Genomic DNA, 17,436 nt, shown 5'->3' with positions numbered 1-17,436 from the left:
GTGCCTTAGGAAGGACTGTACTCTTACATCTCTTTTTTACTTTTATAACTACTCTTGGCACAGATCATCCCCTTCCATGGAAAGCCAGCTTGCTTGGGGGTGAGGTTTGACTCCAACCCTAGATGTGGTGGATCCTTGAGGATTTTCAGATGGCCAGAGCCATCTAGCCAGAGGCCATGTGCTTCTGCACCTGATCAATCCCCAATGACCTCTGATTGCCTAGCAGTGAGGCTCCTTTGCAGACATGCTACCAGGGCCTTTCCTGTCTGGGACTGCCCCCCACAGGTGAGTTCACTGGAACCAGTATAGCCGTCAGCTGTACTATATTTTCTGATTAATTTTCCTGGGGACCGAGAGAGAGATGGTGTGGATATTCTCACCCCAGTTCTTGCCTCCCACCCCAGCCTGGACTCTAATCCCACCGCACTCAAATGTAGCTCCTCAGGAGCTGAACATACAGCTGAGCCCCTCTTTCTCATGGACACTGTAGGGGCATGATCTGGGAGCCCATGGCGTGGAGCCCTCATTCGAGGCAAAGCACAGAGGAGTGCTGCAGCTGTGGATATTTCTATGCTAGAAAGCCCCCCAATTTAGGTGGTTACATAGTGCTTGTGCAGCTGACCTGACCCTGCACCAACCCCAGGGATGCAGTCCATTATGTCACCAACTCAGAAGGCCATTTATAGTGGCTGGTCCCTGCGCAATGATTTCAGGGGAGGCAGAGTTACCCCTGCATCGCTCAAGATGGATGGATGGTTTATTGACAACTAGGGAGGCTAAGTGGGCTGCACAGGCTTGGCGTTCCAGATCTGAATAGAGCTTCTTTAGGGAAGTTCAATTCCATGAGCTATTGCTGTCACTGAACACCCACCCATAGAACAGGTGCATATACCCTCCACTCCAAGTTACACACTGAGTCCAGCTATCCTGTGGATAACTTGGCCCAGTAACATAGCCATTCCCCTTATTGCCTCATAAACAGGGACAGCATTTGGCCCTTAGTATTAAAAATATCTAAGCTACAATCAGACAGCAAAGAATAATTCTGATACAGGAGGTAAAATTTTGCAGTAGGAAACCACTATAATTGTGCATTACAGTGTCTATGGCTCTATTTCTTACACATTTCCGACAAACACTGCTAAGAACTCTTCCTGAAACTCGCATACAAAAATAACTGCAGTTTAAGCAGCAGGAAGTTTGAGATATAAAACAACAAAAGCAAGGAAATTCAAAGTTAAGACTGACACTCCATCCCTGGCTTGTTATGTTGTGCTTAGCTGCTGCAGTACATATGGTATGTAACATAACTCACTGATCTGAGACCACGGCAATAAATAACCAGGCACAAAGGGATGACTGAGGAAAGGAATGCTAGCTTTAACTTTGCATTTCCTTGCTTTTGGCAATTTGTGTTGCAACCTTCCAATTACTTAAGCATGTTTTTTGTGTGCTCTTTTCTTTATATATTTGTAATTAGTAGTGGAGATTTTTACAGTGTTTCTTGCTTTAAAATTGAAATTCAAGGAAAAGTCTCTCTCTGTGAAGTATCAACTTTAAAGGCTCAACTTTATACTGATTACGTCAGTATAAAACACTCATTCTGAATCAGGCAGTCTCTTATGGGTCCATTGTAAACCTGACTTTTGGGGTTTTTTGACATGATTATAAAAATTCACTATACTTGAAACTTAGCAGACAAGGCCTCAGCCATGTACATATTTAGCTGCTTTGCTATTTTTAAGCCATAGAAAGAAGGATTTTTGGTAGTCATGTCAAACTAGATTTTCAGACTGGTCTAAATCCAGTACATCTGTACATACCAGACAGCAATTGCATCGAAGGGACTGCTAAGCTCTGTTGGCTACACAAAGCATGTGTATTAAAAATTCTTTAAATACTTATTTCCAAGAAGGGTTGTAATGGCTATTGTGATTTCCAGTCAAGGGGAACACAGTATATTTTGTATGCCACAGACAACAACAACTTGATTAGGTCAATGGCAAAGGGTGTATGATACTGTATATAAGAGAGGGAGTAGGATTTTCAAAAGTGTCTAAATGATGTCATAGCATAAGTCCCAGTGACACTCAATGGGACTTGTGCTCCTATGTCACTTGCATACTTTTGAAAATCCCACCCACCGTGTGCAATACTAAAAACTCTTATGTACATGACTTAAAACAGATAAAAGTGTATTCTGCTGACTCCTGGGGGCGAGCCTGTTGCAGGCTCTGGTCCTGTAAGCTACTCTATGAGGTCTGATCTCTGGGTCTGCATGGAGCCCCACTTAAGTGAATGGGGCTCTGCATAGGTGTAGGGGTCAGTCCATTTGAGAGAGCTTGAAGGACAGGGGACTATGGCAAAACTCCCATTGACTTAACTGGGAAATCTGTCAAGATTAAGGACTACAAGGCTGTGACCCTTGAATTTTAGATTTCAACCCAAAGGGGATATTTAGTCTTGTTAATAATCCAGGAAAAATGAGTTTTTGATGGAAATGTGAATACATCCATAAGTGTGGAAGTGCCATTAAAAAGTCTGCATTTGCCAACATTTACCACAATGTTATCAGAGGCATTTCAGTTCCCCCTACCCTATATTTAGAGTAGGAAATCACTGTGGAAACTGCGTGGTTTCCTGTTGGCTAGTGTTGACTTTTTAATGGTGACCACTGGATAATACAATGAGCAGAAACTGTATTTCCTAAATCCAGTCTTGGTATTTTGCCATCATTTCTATGCAACATGGAACTTGCTGGTTGCTGTTTATAGCCCAGCACAATCATAACACTCAGAATGCCAACACAATTGGATTTCAGCTACTGAGCAAAGGAAGGCCAACTCATTTCGGAATTGTCAGGTTTAAATGATTTATTTTATCATTGGGTTTTATGTTATTAAAGCAGTACATTGTTAATTGAAAAGTTAAAAAGAAGGAAATTAACTAACCTCAGATACATCTTGGGGTTTCTGTGCATTATCTTTTTCTTTCTTGCTCTTTTGGTTTTCATTTTTGATGCGTTTTGTTCCAGACACTTTTGTTTTAGTTTCACTCTCCTGGGAACTGTTATCCTGTTTTCGAGGTTTCACTGGAGGCAATGGCTTATCTTCCTCTCCTTTAATAAATCTTTCATATGGCAGGATTAATCTAAAGGATTAAGGAACAAATAATTGATCAGTTTTTGCAGTTCTCGTAAAGAAAAAAAATGTAGCACCTCTGAGCAGTTTATTTAATAAACCTAATTTTTCTACAGCATAAACACAATTCTGTAACCTTGACCTTAATATTTATCCCACATATGATAAAGCAACATATTTGGCAAGATTCTCAGCTGGTGCCAATCAGTGTCATTCCACAGATGCCCACAGAGCATGTTGGTTATGGAGCTAAGGATATGTCCCACAGTGTTTTCAACTCGTTTAAAAGTCAATCATATCTTTCTTTTGGCTGCCTACTCCTAAACCTGTAGAGTGAATGCCAGTAAAATGGTACAAAGCTAAGGCAACCTAATAGCACACCCATATATTTCCAGCCTGGAGGTGAACATAAAAGCTGTAAATTTGCATGTAGACTGAAAACTTGGGAGAGAGATTATTTCACCCTGCCTCCAATGGAGGGTGTAGAACAATTTGACTAGCACAGAGCTGCCTTTTCTGGCAAATCCATGAAGTGAAAGCTAGGTTGGTCCCCATTCTGGAGGATGTTCCTTTGCTCTTCTGTCAAAGGGCAAGAGGGGTGGGGGTTGCTGCTTGGAGGACAGTGGCAGGGGGAGCATGACAAAGAAAATCACAAGGATTTAAAAAATAAAGAACTTTAATTGCAGAACTTTCTTCAACAAAGGGTGTGAAATCACTTTTTAAAAAAGAAAAACCTCAAAAAGTTTGAGTTTTAATCTATCTGTTTTCCCTTTGCAATGTAGCTCTTGATCTAAAAGGAAAAATAACTGATGTAATTAAAAGGGATGGATTGCATTACAATCTCAGTTTCAACTTCAGTGATTAAAGTTTTTATAATGCATTTGGTATGATTAATGACTCACTGTGGGATTAATACAAGACTCAGACTTTAAAAATATGAACTTTAATACAACAAACATAATTTGTTTAAAAAAAAAGACAAGTTGACTCAATGAAGAAAATGTACTTTGCTTATAAACAACATAAATCTGTACAAATGCTGGGAATCCTTAATTATCTTTAATCTAAGACTCCAAGGCAGAAAACTCTTTGGTTCAGATATATGTTTGTTATCCTACAATCAGTTTCCAACCATGCAATTTTGATTTAAATACTTAGATGCTGAAACACAGTTTGGGCTTAAGAGAGCAGAAATTAGATTGTTTGTGATCTTAATGTTTCACATTTTAATAAAATACAACATAATTTATGTTAAAATATAAACCTAATTTATGCCATATTAGAAACAAAATTTAGTAACTGAGCATGCTCTGACATGGTATGTGCAAAGAGGCGTGAATAATATTTTCTAGCCCTGAATTTGGCAGTGCTCCAGTAATGAAGCTAAGCAGAGCCCACAGGGAATATTCATCTTCAGATCCCATTACAAACTGAGTTTAAACATGTTACAGCTGCTAAAACTGGAAACTGCTCCCTCTATGCAGCCTTAGCAAAATAATATATAGTTGCCAAATACCTGCTTCCCACTGTAATATTACAGTTAATGTTTATATAATAAAAAGCATAACTAGGCAGAATAAGAAAAAATAATCTTGTTCATACTTGAGGCTGGTAAATTTCATTTGTAAAGCACAAATATTCATGAAACACTTAATATCTCCCTCTGCTGCATGCAGCATTTGGGACTTTACTAGAGAGACAAGTTTTGGTTTCATATTGGGCAATATTTATATCTTACTGCCATGTGTTAAATATTTAAAGTCACTTTTAATAAAAACACATTTTATTGCTATAATTGTTCGCGCTGCGATACGATTGTTTGACTTTGTTTTGTTTCCATGGGAACATGTCCTCCATTTGCAATCTACATATACCCTCAGTAAATGTTTCCATAGCTGTTCATAGCTCTAGATGAGATGAAGATGATATTGTACCACTAGTGGTCCTTTTAATAAAAGATACTATGTGATTAACCTTCTGGTTAAGGCAGAAATCGGAATAAGGATGGGCCTGACAAGATAAATCACTTTTAGCATTCTTTCCATGGATTCTTTTATGGCACTTTCTGACAAAGGTTCCTCCTCTTTGTTGCCATATAGAGCACCAGGACTCATTAGGTTTGGTGCTAATTAGGAACCACAGCTTAAATTTCCTTTTCTAATCTTAAGAGTTCATGTGGGAATACAACATTTTCATTTCAGTTCTTTTTCACTGAGTTCACCAGTTGGCACTAAGACAGCAGTAAAAAATACATTTCACATAGCCGGTCAAAGGCCTAGAGCCAGCAGCAGGAAATCTGGAATTAAATGTTTCTTGTATCGGGAAAGAGGCATGACTAAGGTAAAACTGAATCAAAACACACGGATGGCTTGTTCTAGAGGTTTCCCCCCCTTTTTAAACTAAGGCCCAATGTGCTGCTGTTTCTCTACAGCACAGAGATAATTTGTAAGCACGCGCATACATACATACACAGACACAAAGCAAAAAGGAAGCATACATGAATATGCACTGTGAGGCTCTAGAGAAGCCTAACACCATGAACAATTGCTGCTTCATATAGAGATTTCCGTTTGTTACAATTTGCACTGAATGTTTTTTCAGTTATCCTGTCATGGTACAACATGATTACCCACAGGATATGATCTTATCATTTGATTATTAGAAGTTTTTATAGTACAAGAGTAATAAAGCTAATACAGCTTTCAGAATATTTAAACAACCAGCTAATACACCATTAAAACACACTGTTCTTATCCAATTTAAGGTCAACGTTGCCCAACACAGGAAAAATGTGGTTATCTATAATACAAATAGGTTAGCAGAATGCAACATGCCTGGAACTAGCTCAAGATTTTTGTCAAACATTTGCAGCACAACGAAGATTTAATCAGTCTTCAAGCATATAAAGGTAAAGACATATTAAAAATATGGCTACCTGGAATACATTAAACTTTAAAATAACAGCTAAATTTTCAGCTGGTTTGAACTGTAGCTGTGTTTCACATGGCAGGGCTGGGGTAAGTACCAATGTATTCATAAGAAAAATTAAAAGAATATTTTGTGGTCTAAAGAATATTTACTCCTAAAGACTGCAAGCAGCCCAAATAAAAGGGCCTTTATCATGATCAAGATTCCAATATTAAGATTAACAAAATGTATTATTTATAAGGCAATTAACATAAATAGAATATGTAAGCAGTAGTGTATTAAAAAAATCTGTCCAAAGGCAGCAGATTTTTAGCAGCATGAGGTTTTTTTCCCTTGGAATGAAACAAGAATAACATTTTCCAGCCAAGAGCAGAAACAGTAGGGGAGTCTTTGCTATCACAGAGCTTCTTATTAAATTCAGTCACTGTGAAAACTGAGACTTTACAAAATAAATAAATAAAGACAACTTAAAATCAATACAAGTTAGATTAACAAATCAGTGTTATACTAATCCTGATTTATTACAATCAGCAATATTAAGTTTAATCACATATAAATGGCTAGTCTAAAAATATTCTGCTTTACTGAGTCTTGAATTAAATAATGGTGCAGAGTGTACCAAGTTTTTAGATCTGCATCATCTGATATTATGAAAAATTCAATGTACTGCTCTGCAGCAGATGTCAGAGGTCAGCAAATCTATTACAGTAATGTAAGTAATCTGGCTTTCTGCCAATTTAAAAAGAAAAAAAGAAAGAAAGAAACACAGAGGCAGATAATTTTATATTTATAAATTCTAAAATCCTCCAGGGACTGCATCTTTTTCCCAACAAAAAGCAGAATTCACATCAGAGAAATGTATTTCACCCTATAACAAACATATCTTCGTCACTGGCATTTCATAAAAAGAAAAAGAAAGAAAAAGCCCTTAATCTTTATAAATCAACATTTTTTCCAGCTACAGGAAAAAACAATGCAAAATTTAATCTGAACCAGTAACCACTAACGTTTCATATATTGATTAATGCACACACAGAATGAATGAGCTTTTTAGCTAAACTCTGCTTCATAGGACATGAGAGAGTGTCTATTTATAGGAATAGTAATAATAATTAATAAAATGGTTAGAATAATGTAAAGGGTCTGACAAACCCAGGAGGAGGAGGAAAATTAAAAGTTAAGGCTGCCAATTCTTTCTTTAACTCTCCCCACTGTGCTGGGGTACTACAGGGCTCTCTGATCAGGAAGTGACCATATGTACAGTACACGATGCTCTATCCACAAGCTCCATAAGGTGAGTTATGGGCGCAAAGGCAGCTTGGATGCTGAAGTCTAAACCCTTTCACTATTTTAACATAGCTCATGCCTGGGTTTAATTCTTTCATTTCTTTCTTTGTGAATGACAGAACAGAAATTCCCCAATGTGTCTCCCTTTCATATCCTATTCTCTTCTCTAGTACTCCAGACTTAACACAATGCAAAATGGAAACTTTGGATTTTTTTAGGGATGATTTAAAGGTCTGGTGACCAGGTTTTTTCCATTCGCAGCTAAGGGTTCAGAAGCCTGACTGAAATTGAAAGGCAGAATATTTCAATCTGATAAATGAAACAAGTTTGTTTTACACAATGCATAATTAACCTGTGGAACTCATTGCCACTGGATATCACTGAGGCCAAGAGCTTAGTATGATTCAAAAAGGATTAGCCATTTATATGGATAGTGGCAATGTCCACAGTTACAGCAGATAAGATTTAAAAATACAGAGAAGGGATATAAACCCTTGTATTTCAATCAAGGAATAAAAAAACTCACACTGACAGGGGTTTGGAAGAAACTTCTATTTCCATCATTGTCCACTATGCAGTTTCTTCCACCTCCTTCTGAAGCACCTGATCCTAGCCATGCTTAGAGACCAGATAAACTGGACCACCGTCTGATTCAATGTAGCAATTGCTGTGCTCCTAAAATAACAGCCCCATCACATAAACAATAGCAGCTGGGTAGGGCTGCCTGACACGTCTCAGACAAGAACCTGAGATTGGAGTTCAGAAGTTAGATTAAAAATGGGAGGAGTGAGTCTTACCCACTCGCGGTTCTCTACAATAAATTCAGTACATTTATGCTATGGTGATAGGCATAATAGAAATGCCAAAATTCATATTACAGCCTCAATCACCCTGGCCTGATTTTGTTTCCTAAGTTCATGGCAAAACTTCCATTTACTTGAAGGGGAGCAGGAATGAGCCACTGTGATCTCAATGGGACGTGTTTCTTGCTTTTTTAATATGCTACTGTTGAAATGAAAACCCATAATTTCTCAAAGCCATATGGCCTGATATTAGAAGCAGCACTATCATGAAAGGCATAAGATCATGCCATCACTTTAGCTAGAGGCTTTGTCATGATACAGTGCTCAGCTGTTTGAAAGCGTAGGAAAACTGGACCAAGAACACAGCTCCTAATGACCAAGGCAAATATGCAGTAGAGGAAGGGGCAGAAGAGAAGTTCAAAACCAGAGGCCTGATCCCTGAATCCAGAAGAGGAAAATGAAGTGTGCTGGGGGAACCAGTAATGTATTCCAAAAGGCTGATTTCATTTGTACTGTGCAGGGGTTCCGAAAGCAAGCGTTGCACTCTTTTGTGTAGAATACAATAACAATCGCATCATTTGCATTTGTCTGAAGTACGAAAGGGGCATGTATTTTATCAGTACAGACAAAATTTGTTTGAGTTCAGTTTTGTTCCCAGAGAACTTTCCTGCCTTACAGAAATGGATCTTTCATCTTTTCATCAACAACTTGCCTTACAGCACACTGGGAGTGCTGCTGGGTATGGAGAGCGCTCACACCATTGAGAGGTGGGAACTGCCTGTGTGTAAGAGAGTTCAAACACACTTTGATTTAAATAAACTGGAAATTAGTGATATTACAAACACCGCCGTTGATTTACCTGAGCAGTCTGAGGATGAAAGCTTAGGAACTCTCCATCCTATAAAGCAATAGGAAAAGATAAAGGACCAAATCCTATCCCCAGTGACCAGCCCAACTAGATGGGCTGGATGCAGGGGATGGGCACTGGGCCGGGGGTGCTGTGGGGAGAGAATCCTCCAGGCCACTCCAGAGAAGCTTCTTTAGCCTATGTCTCTGTTGCAAACACCATCTTCTCCACCCAATGCAGTAGTAGTCGTAGTGGATCCACACAATTGCTCACCCACCAGCCCTTCCTGAGCAACGCCTACCCACTAAGGTGCAGGGAGCTTTGCAGAGGACAGCTTTGCAACGTTCAGCCTTTCCCCCGTGACGTGTTCAGTCCACAGCAAAGTTCGGTGCAGAAGAGGGGTGGCACTCAGAGGGAGTTGTTTCTGTATAGGGACTGAAGTTGGCCCTCTCCCTTGTTTGGGGTGCTCAAGGGATTGGGAGCACAGCTCCTTGTGATCCCTCCTCCACATGCAAGTGACAAAAACAATCTGTCCTTAAGCATTGGAAGAGAATGTCCTACTATCAAAATACATTTTTACATGTAAACTTATTTCTATTGACTTCAGTGCTGGCCAGTAAGTCTCTAAAACTGCAAAACAAGTCTTGAGTAAGTTCTGCAAAAACACAATGTTCTGAGATATTTTGAACGGGCAGCTAAGAATCTGTTTTAATTGTAAACAATTCCATTCTTCTGTCATCTGATACTTTATTTTTTAAACAATTTTGTGAGGGAGGGGAACCATGCTTTCTGAATTTTCAATAGTTCCTTTGTTAAAGCATCTGTTACTCACATAATTGAAAAGATGTTTGTTCAGTGGCATGCTTGAGACTACAGTTATTTAATCTTAATGATAAAGCCCCGAGGACAGAAAATCATAAGTAAAAACTTCTTGTTATTTATCAAAAAAGAAAAAGGGCTAACACACCTAATCTATCCTCAAATTTAAATTCATGCTTGATAGAAAACTACTGATACAATTCGCAACTTCCAAAGTTTTCTTAGAAGCTATGAAGAGTTCGGGATAAAAAGCAGGGTGAAAAGCAAAATAAAACAACAAAGCTAGTATGACAAAGAAAAACTGCTGTTTGGCAAGTTTTTTGGGTCAAACAAAGAACTAGCTGTAGTTTACAGAATGACATAACACTTAATTAATTTTTCCCTGAGGATGTTTTCACACTCAGTGTAAACCAAAACCTTCTATTAATTACAACTTGTATTAAAGACAACCATAAGCAGTTTTATATAGATGTTATAATAGGCTCCTATTTTTCTATCTAGGAGACTGGTGGCTGTTTCTTACAGAACACTGTTGAAATGCCCACACTTTATGAAGTTATCTAAATACTTTAAGAAAACCAAACAGTATTTGTGTGGAATGCTAGACTCTCTTGCATATTGAATTACTTTACAGTATCCTTAGGGTAGAAAGTCTTTATAGCTGTTAAAGAGAAACCTTTTAAGGGCCTTATTTTGACCTGGCTTGTTTCCATAACACAATGATGAGTTGTTGTTTTTTAATTTTTATTTTACATAAGAGCTGCCATACTGGGTCAGATCATAGTCCATCTTGCCCAGTATCCTCTCTCTGGCAGTGGCCCATAGATTTTTTGACCACTGTTGCACACTGAGTGGGAGTTTTCGGAAAACTTTCCATGGGGACTCCAAGATCTCTTTCTTCAGTTGGTAATAGTTAATTTAGAACCCACCATTACATATGCATACTGGGGCAGTGGTGGGAGAGCAATCAGTAGAATGGAGCTCTCCTATTTAGCTTTTGCAATCTTCTGTTGTCACCTAGATTTTTTCTTGTGCACAAGGATATATATTTAGTATGTGCTGCAGATCTCAGATATTACAGTGCAAGTGCAGTTTAAAAAAACAGATAAACTAACAGACTGTTTCTCAAAGTATGGGACACACCTTCCCTGGTGGGTCAAGAAGAACTACCCAAAGGGGTACATACAGACCTCTCAGTTGTTCTCCAGTGTTTCAGCTTTCATTTCTTAAAAAAAGTTAAGTTACTAACTGTTATGGTTGGGCAGAAAACTTTCCAAATATGAAGCAATTGTAGCTGATACCTGAGTCTGCAGAAAGTCTGAAACAATGACTCTGAGGTATGAATTGCCCCATTCATTTCAATGGGTGCTAATGAAATACTTGCAGTGTCAACATTGTTAACTATTTCACTGTTCATCAAAGCATGTAAGACAGAAGTATCATATTACAAATATCAACTGCAGCATTTCCCAAGTTGTACGTGTGAACTCTCTGTGTTGAGCAGGAGTAGGCAAACTTTTTGGCCTGAGGGCCACATCGGGTTTCCAAAATTATATGGAGGGCCGGTTAGGAAAGGCTGTGCCTCCCCAGACAGCTAGGCATGGCCTAGCCCCCACCCCCATCCGACCCTCCCTGCTTCTCGCCCCCTGACAGCCCCCACTCCCCCGCCCCGGGTCTCCTGCCCCATCCAACCCTGCCGTCCCCTGTCCCCTGATGGCCCTCCAACCTCTGCCCCATCCAACCACCCCTTCTCCCTGACCTCCCCCGGAACTCCTGCCTCTGACTGCTCTCCGCTGCCCCATCCAAGCCCCCCTCTCCTTCCTGACTGCCACCCCCCAGGACGCCTGACCGCCCCGACCCCTATTCACACCCCCACCCCCTGACCACCACCCCGAACTCCCCTGCCCTCTATCCAAACCCCGCTGCTCCCTGCCCCCTTACTGCGCTGCCTGGAGCACCGGTGGCTGGCAGCGCGACAGCCGCGCCACCCAGAGCACCAGGACAGGCAGCTGTGCCGCCCGCTGGAGCCAGCCACGCTACCGCGCAGCACAGAGCACCCGGTCAGGCTGGGCTCCGCAGCTGCGCTGCCCGGCAAGAGCTCGCCGCCCCACTGCCCAGAGCATTGCGCCGGTGGTGCAGTGAGCTGAGGCTGTGGGGGAGCGGGGACAGCAGGGGAGGGGCTGAGGGCTAGCCTCCTGGGCCAGGAGCTCCGGGGCCAGGCAAGAGGGTCCCGTGGGCCGTAGTTTGCCCACCTTTGGTGTAGAGACTGCTATGGGGAAAACGTAAGGTCTGGCGGTCAGAACAAGGCCCTTACATTTTATTGCTCACACTTTACTTTTTTATTACCTTTTGCTTTGAGCTTTTAAATATGTCACAAATTGTTTTTCTTGTAACCCTTATGAAAAATCCCTAACACAATGTCATGAACATTACAGAAACGGAGCCTCTTGTTTACCCAGGACAATGGATGCTGTCAATCATGCATTTTGTGCGAAAGCAAAAGAAACCCCAAACCCTTTGTGTGAAAACCGCATCTGCGTTATTACTAATATCCTAGAACACACTGTGAAAAAGAATATTGCTTTGCAGAAAAGTAGCCATTTCCGATTGTTTCATGTACCAATGATAAAAGATCCAGATCCTGAAGTGAGGTGTGAGAAGTGTCAAGTTGTGTAGGTTGGGGAGGAAAGGCTCAGTCTGAACCAGATACTGTTCATAACACACTCAGACTGAGCTTCTTTCTGTTATCACCCAAAGTAACTGCGTTAAAGAAAAAAAGTAATGACCAAAATAACAACCATTCGTAAGCTTTGTACAGTTCGAGTCATCTACATAGTAACAGCCCCACAATGGGAAAACATTAATGCTTTTTATATTGGTAATCATCATCTGTAACATGAGCAATTAAGAACAGTCCTAATGGACTATGGCCAAGAGCCTGGTACTAATATTAAAAACTGACAGAGATGAATAGGTTTGGAAGCAAAACTAGGCTGACAAAGGCATTTTTATGAAGTGCTTGGGCCTATTTGATTTAAACCAATCAGAGGCAGGTTCAGACCAGTCAGGCCTACAGTGACAATAATGCATTCATTGGCATTATATGATTCCTGCAAGGCTTTAAATAAAAACATCCATTGATTCTATTCAGCAACCTGCACTTTCATTCTGACACTCATTAATAAACCAAAAGTAGCCTAACTAATACACAAATAACACGTACGGAAACACTGGCAATCTTGCCTTGTTTTAAAATGAAAACATTTACTGGAAACATGAAGCATGTTACATGAAAAATGAATCACTTGATAATGCATACTAAATCGTTCTTCCTCTTCCAGAAAAACAAAGCAGACAGACTCAGTGTTAAAAGCAAGCTATCTTAGTCACAGTGATTACTATGTGCAATGCTGAGGTAACAGCATTAGAGGTCTGTTCATTCCAAGCTGTTGGCTACACACACACTGTCAAAGTTCTGTGAGCTGGCACCCAAATCCAGACTAAATTCTGCAGCTGTCACCCTTCATAATGCTAACTTTAGAAGAGGTGATATCGTCCCGAATGCCATTGGGTTTCAGGTGATGTCTTGGCCCTCTGCCTATGCATTGTTAGTTTTAAGCACCTACTGAAAGACAACTCTCTTCGTCACAGTGATCAGAAGATTCAACTCATCTCTCTGGAACGGTGGTGGGCAACCTGCGGCACGCGGGCTGCATGCGGCCCATCAGGGTAATGTGATTGCGGGCCGTGAGACATTTTGCTGACATTGAGCGTCCGCAGGCACGGACCCCCGCGCCGCCCAGTGGCCGCGGTTCGCCGTTCCTGGCCAATGGGATCTGTGGGAAGCTGCGCCCAGCATGTTCCGTCAGCCCGCAGCTCCCATTGGTCAGGAACAGCGAACCACGGCCACTGGGAGCTGTGGGGGGCCGTGCCTGCGGACGTTCAACATCAGCAAAATGTCTCGCAGCCCGCAATCAGATTACCCTGATGGGCCGCATGCAGCCCATGGCCTGCTGGTTGCTCTAGAACCAGTTCAGAACTTTCTGAAACTCCACCCAGCAGGAGGGAAGACTTCCTGAGAACATCTGGGAGCAGGCCTCCGGCCTGGATAGACAAACTCATGTTAGCTCTGCTGTTGCTGGAGTGCTCAAAATAACAGGGTAATGTCATACACAGCTTGGATTAGCCACCTGAGTCCAAGCCCATCCCACCCCGTTCCCAAGCTTAGGCTGTTAGCCAGCTCTGCCGTCCAAGTCACAGCATCCACACTGATGTATTTAGTGCAATAACTTGACAAGAGCTAGGGCAAGTCTGTCCCCCCAGGCTGGGAAACATGCTCCCAGCTGCAGTGCAGAAATAACCCTCCTCAGCATCAAGAAAGCAGCGCAATACCAGACCAATGGGGGGCAAGTACTATTTCACTCCGAGGCTTACTAATGCTGTCACTCAAAGGTCATTCAAACTCAAGCATTTTCAATATTTTAAAGCCAGTGTGTAAACTACTACTAACTTTTTCATCTTAGGAAAAACTAGCTAAGGCAACATGACTGTCAGTGATTTCCAGTTTTAAAGAAGAACTGCAAGGCTAAGCCAAACAACAGTAGTATCAGAGAAGTCAGGGAATCATGCAGTCTGTCTCCAGTAAACAGGGAAAGGCCAGTAGACTTCAGAAAGGAAAAGTAAATTGTAAAGCAGTTCATTTTTCTGCTGAATGTCCCACACAGCCTGAATAGTGGGGTCATTCAGTGCCTACTTCCAGGCTTAACTCAATTTCCAGTTATCTTTGCAGCTCACCTTTAATTTAAAAAGCGTACATGTGTCCTGAATCAGAAATTCTGATCTATTTCTGTAGTGCAGCACTAGTTTTAGATTAAATGTCATCAGAGCATTTTGGCTATAAATGAGCATTACATTTTCAGCTGCTGTAGTCAGAATTACCAATTGAAACAAACCAAGGCAACTTTATTTGTCTTTTTCAGCATGAATACTCTTTTCCTGTGGTGGAAAAAGTAGCTAATACTCTAAATCCAGAGATTAGCCCGGGCCTTCTCTTTTCAGATCAAGATTTGGTAAAGGATAGAATATGAGTTTCATGCTTGAGGCTAAATGAAGATTAGGCTTCAGATTTAATGGTGCCAAATCTGACAAGATTTCAACACCAAATGCCATCTTTTGATGGCATGCACATGAATTAGAAAATAGGCCTTTTCTGATTTCAGGTCTAAGCCAGAACCACAACTATAAGAAAGAATTTGAATTCGGGCATTCAAATCCAAGCCACATGAAATATGAAGGAGTTTGGACCGCAGGAGTTCCACCTAAGGCCTCTCTCAATGATAAACCAAAAAAAAAGCCTTTTCTTCAAACAACTCATTGAGATGTCTGCGGGGGAAGTGTATTTCTCTTTTGGTAGCCTAGTGAATGCTCGCGAATCCAAGGAGTGTCACGAATCTAGTTCACGTTGCTATTAGTGCACTGGGTTGGAGGTACATAAGGACAGATTCAGACTGACATATTTTGCAGCATAGCCTCATTGAACTGCTCAAGATGGCACATGAAAAGCATTTCTATATATCAAGAGCAGAATGTATGGTTTCATATGCAAAATAATAAACCACTAACATGATAGGGGAAGGAAAGAAAGGGATATTCCTGGCCCCACCTTTGTGTCTGGCTCATTCATCTCTCCACGCCTACAATGGAGTCTCTCTTAGCAAGAGAGCCTCTCCTTTCCACTTTTACAATTTCATTCTAAAGCCCAGTAGAGGCCTCTATGTCTTCTGGGCCCAGCCCAACTGTAATGTTTAAATCTCATGCGCTTCTCGGGATTCCCTGTCAAATAAACAATATGCTATAAAATACATCTGGTGAGGGGAGTCCCAGCCTGCTGGATTTGAACAGATCAGCTGGCCCAGGCACAACAGAAAGACAAGGGGCCTGTTGAGGGTGCAGTGATGGAGAGGCAGAGTCTAATGTCAGTTCTGATTAGCACACAATCTGATCAGTCAACTATGCATACAAAACATTTGTTCATTCCCCTTTCATGTTAGTGGTTTATTATTTTACACATGCAACCCCAGAGTATATTCTTCTCTTGATGCATAGAGATTTACTCATGTGACTTCTTGGGCACTCAGATGAGGTTACACTACAAAGTGTGTCAGCTGGAATTTGCCCCTGTGCACTGATAGCCAAGTAAAACATCTTACCCTGTTGATCCTGTCTATTTGGGTTGGATTCCAGAACGTTTCTAACTCTAACTTTTGTGATGGCGAAGTAGCTTCTTCATAATGGACCAAAGGGCCTTATGTTGGGGGTACCGATGTTGGAATTTAAGATTAGCAATTCCCCCCATCAATTATGTTATTGTATCCAGCAGTATGTCCAATATCTAATGCTCTACAGTAAGGTGCAGAACTCATGCTGCATATAGCTTAATTATGCAATGCTTTGCATGGGCAAAACCAAATGCTTTCCTCCTGACCTCCACAGGCAGCCGCTTCATAACCTGGAACATGAGGTCAGATTTCCCTTATTTGAACTTGAATACACACACACACTTGATTAATAGTAACTGTATAAAAAAGAATGCCTTTCAAAAAATTCCAACAGTATTTTATTTAATGTGTGTTGGCTTCCTAAGCCCTGGAAGTTATCATCTACATTGGAAGAACAAGAAATCTGCAATTCTAACCAGCAACACTGGCTGCAAAGAAAAACAGAGTGTTGGCAGCAGCTTCTATGCAAGGAAGAGAGAAGAAAGTACCGAGGAATAGAAATGCAGTGCTTTGCATGACCTTCAATATTAACAGCATCCAACAATGCGGGCAACCCCATTATTTTGGATCTTGACAACTCGCCTAATTTGTATTCCTGAAAATTTCTGAATACAAATGGTAGACTCAATTAGTTGTCATTTAGTATTTTCTCTTTAATATGTTTTGTTCAATTTTGCAGCTTCTCTACTAGAAATGCTATGGTAAAATGTAGGTATGAAGCAAAAAGCAATCAGATGTGTGCGTTGTTTGTTTTGCCATTGGAGACACACACACTCTGGTTTAAATTACAGTGGATTATAGGACTACATTGTTGGAAGAATATTTACTATGCCTTTAAGAGAGCTCTCTCTCTCTCTCTCTCTCTCTCTCTCTCTCTCTCTCTCTCATTCTTTACAGAATGCTTTGAAGGCTCTCCAAATTAATTTTTTCTTTATTAAACAAGCATTTCATATTAGTTATCTTACCTTTCATAATGTCTGCGAGTACATGTAGCAGCACTTGTGCTTCCAGGGTTACCACCTAATTCATCATAAATATGTTTCCATTGTCGACGGGCTGTTATCTGTAAAAATGGCAATGGAAAATTTAATCTTGCATCTTTACAGATTCTACAGCATTTGAGTTCACAGCAACAAATGCATGTGTGGTACTTTCAGAACAGCATGAAATACAAATACCTTAAAAGCCCTCGCAGAATGTATAGTGTTCCTATGCTTTTTTGGTAAGATTACATTATATTAATCTGTTTTCTTTTTTCTAAAATGGAGTTTACCACTAGTTCATTGTCAAATCACTAGCAATTCAGTCTTGCAATAAAGAATCTCAATCAATAT

At 40.7% G+C, this 17,436-nt stretch overlaps 1 protein-coding gene across 2 annotated transcripts in view; it reads right to left on the bottom strand.

Moving 5' to 3' along the window:
- Positions 1–17,436, bottom strand: part of ARID5B (AT-rich interaction domain 5B) — a 147,383-nt gene that overhangs the window by 7,495 nt on the left and 122,452 nt on the right. For both annotated transcript variants that reach the window (XM_073353422.2, XM_073353423.2), the window contains 2 exons: positions 17,068–17,165; positions 2,952–3,150 (listed from right to left, as the gene is read on the bottom strand). In XM_073353422.2, the coding sequence (XP_073209523.1) occupies positions 2,952–3,150; positions 17,068–17,165 (297 nt within the window). The remainder of the gene's footprint in view (positions 1–2,951; positions 3,151–17,067; positions 17,166–17,436) is intronic.

This window comes from Lepidochelys kempii, chromosome 7 (genome assembly GCF_965140285.1).
Source record: "Lepidochelys kempii isolate rLepKem1 chromosome 7, rLepKem1.hap1, whole genome shotgun sequence".
In the NCBI taxonomy this organism is placed as follows: Eukaryota; Metazoa; Chordata; order Testudines; family Cheloniidae; genus Lepidochelys; species Lepidochelys kempii.
Note: the sequence above shows the minus strand (reverse complement) of the source record. Positions and strands in the feature narration are given on the sequence as shown.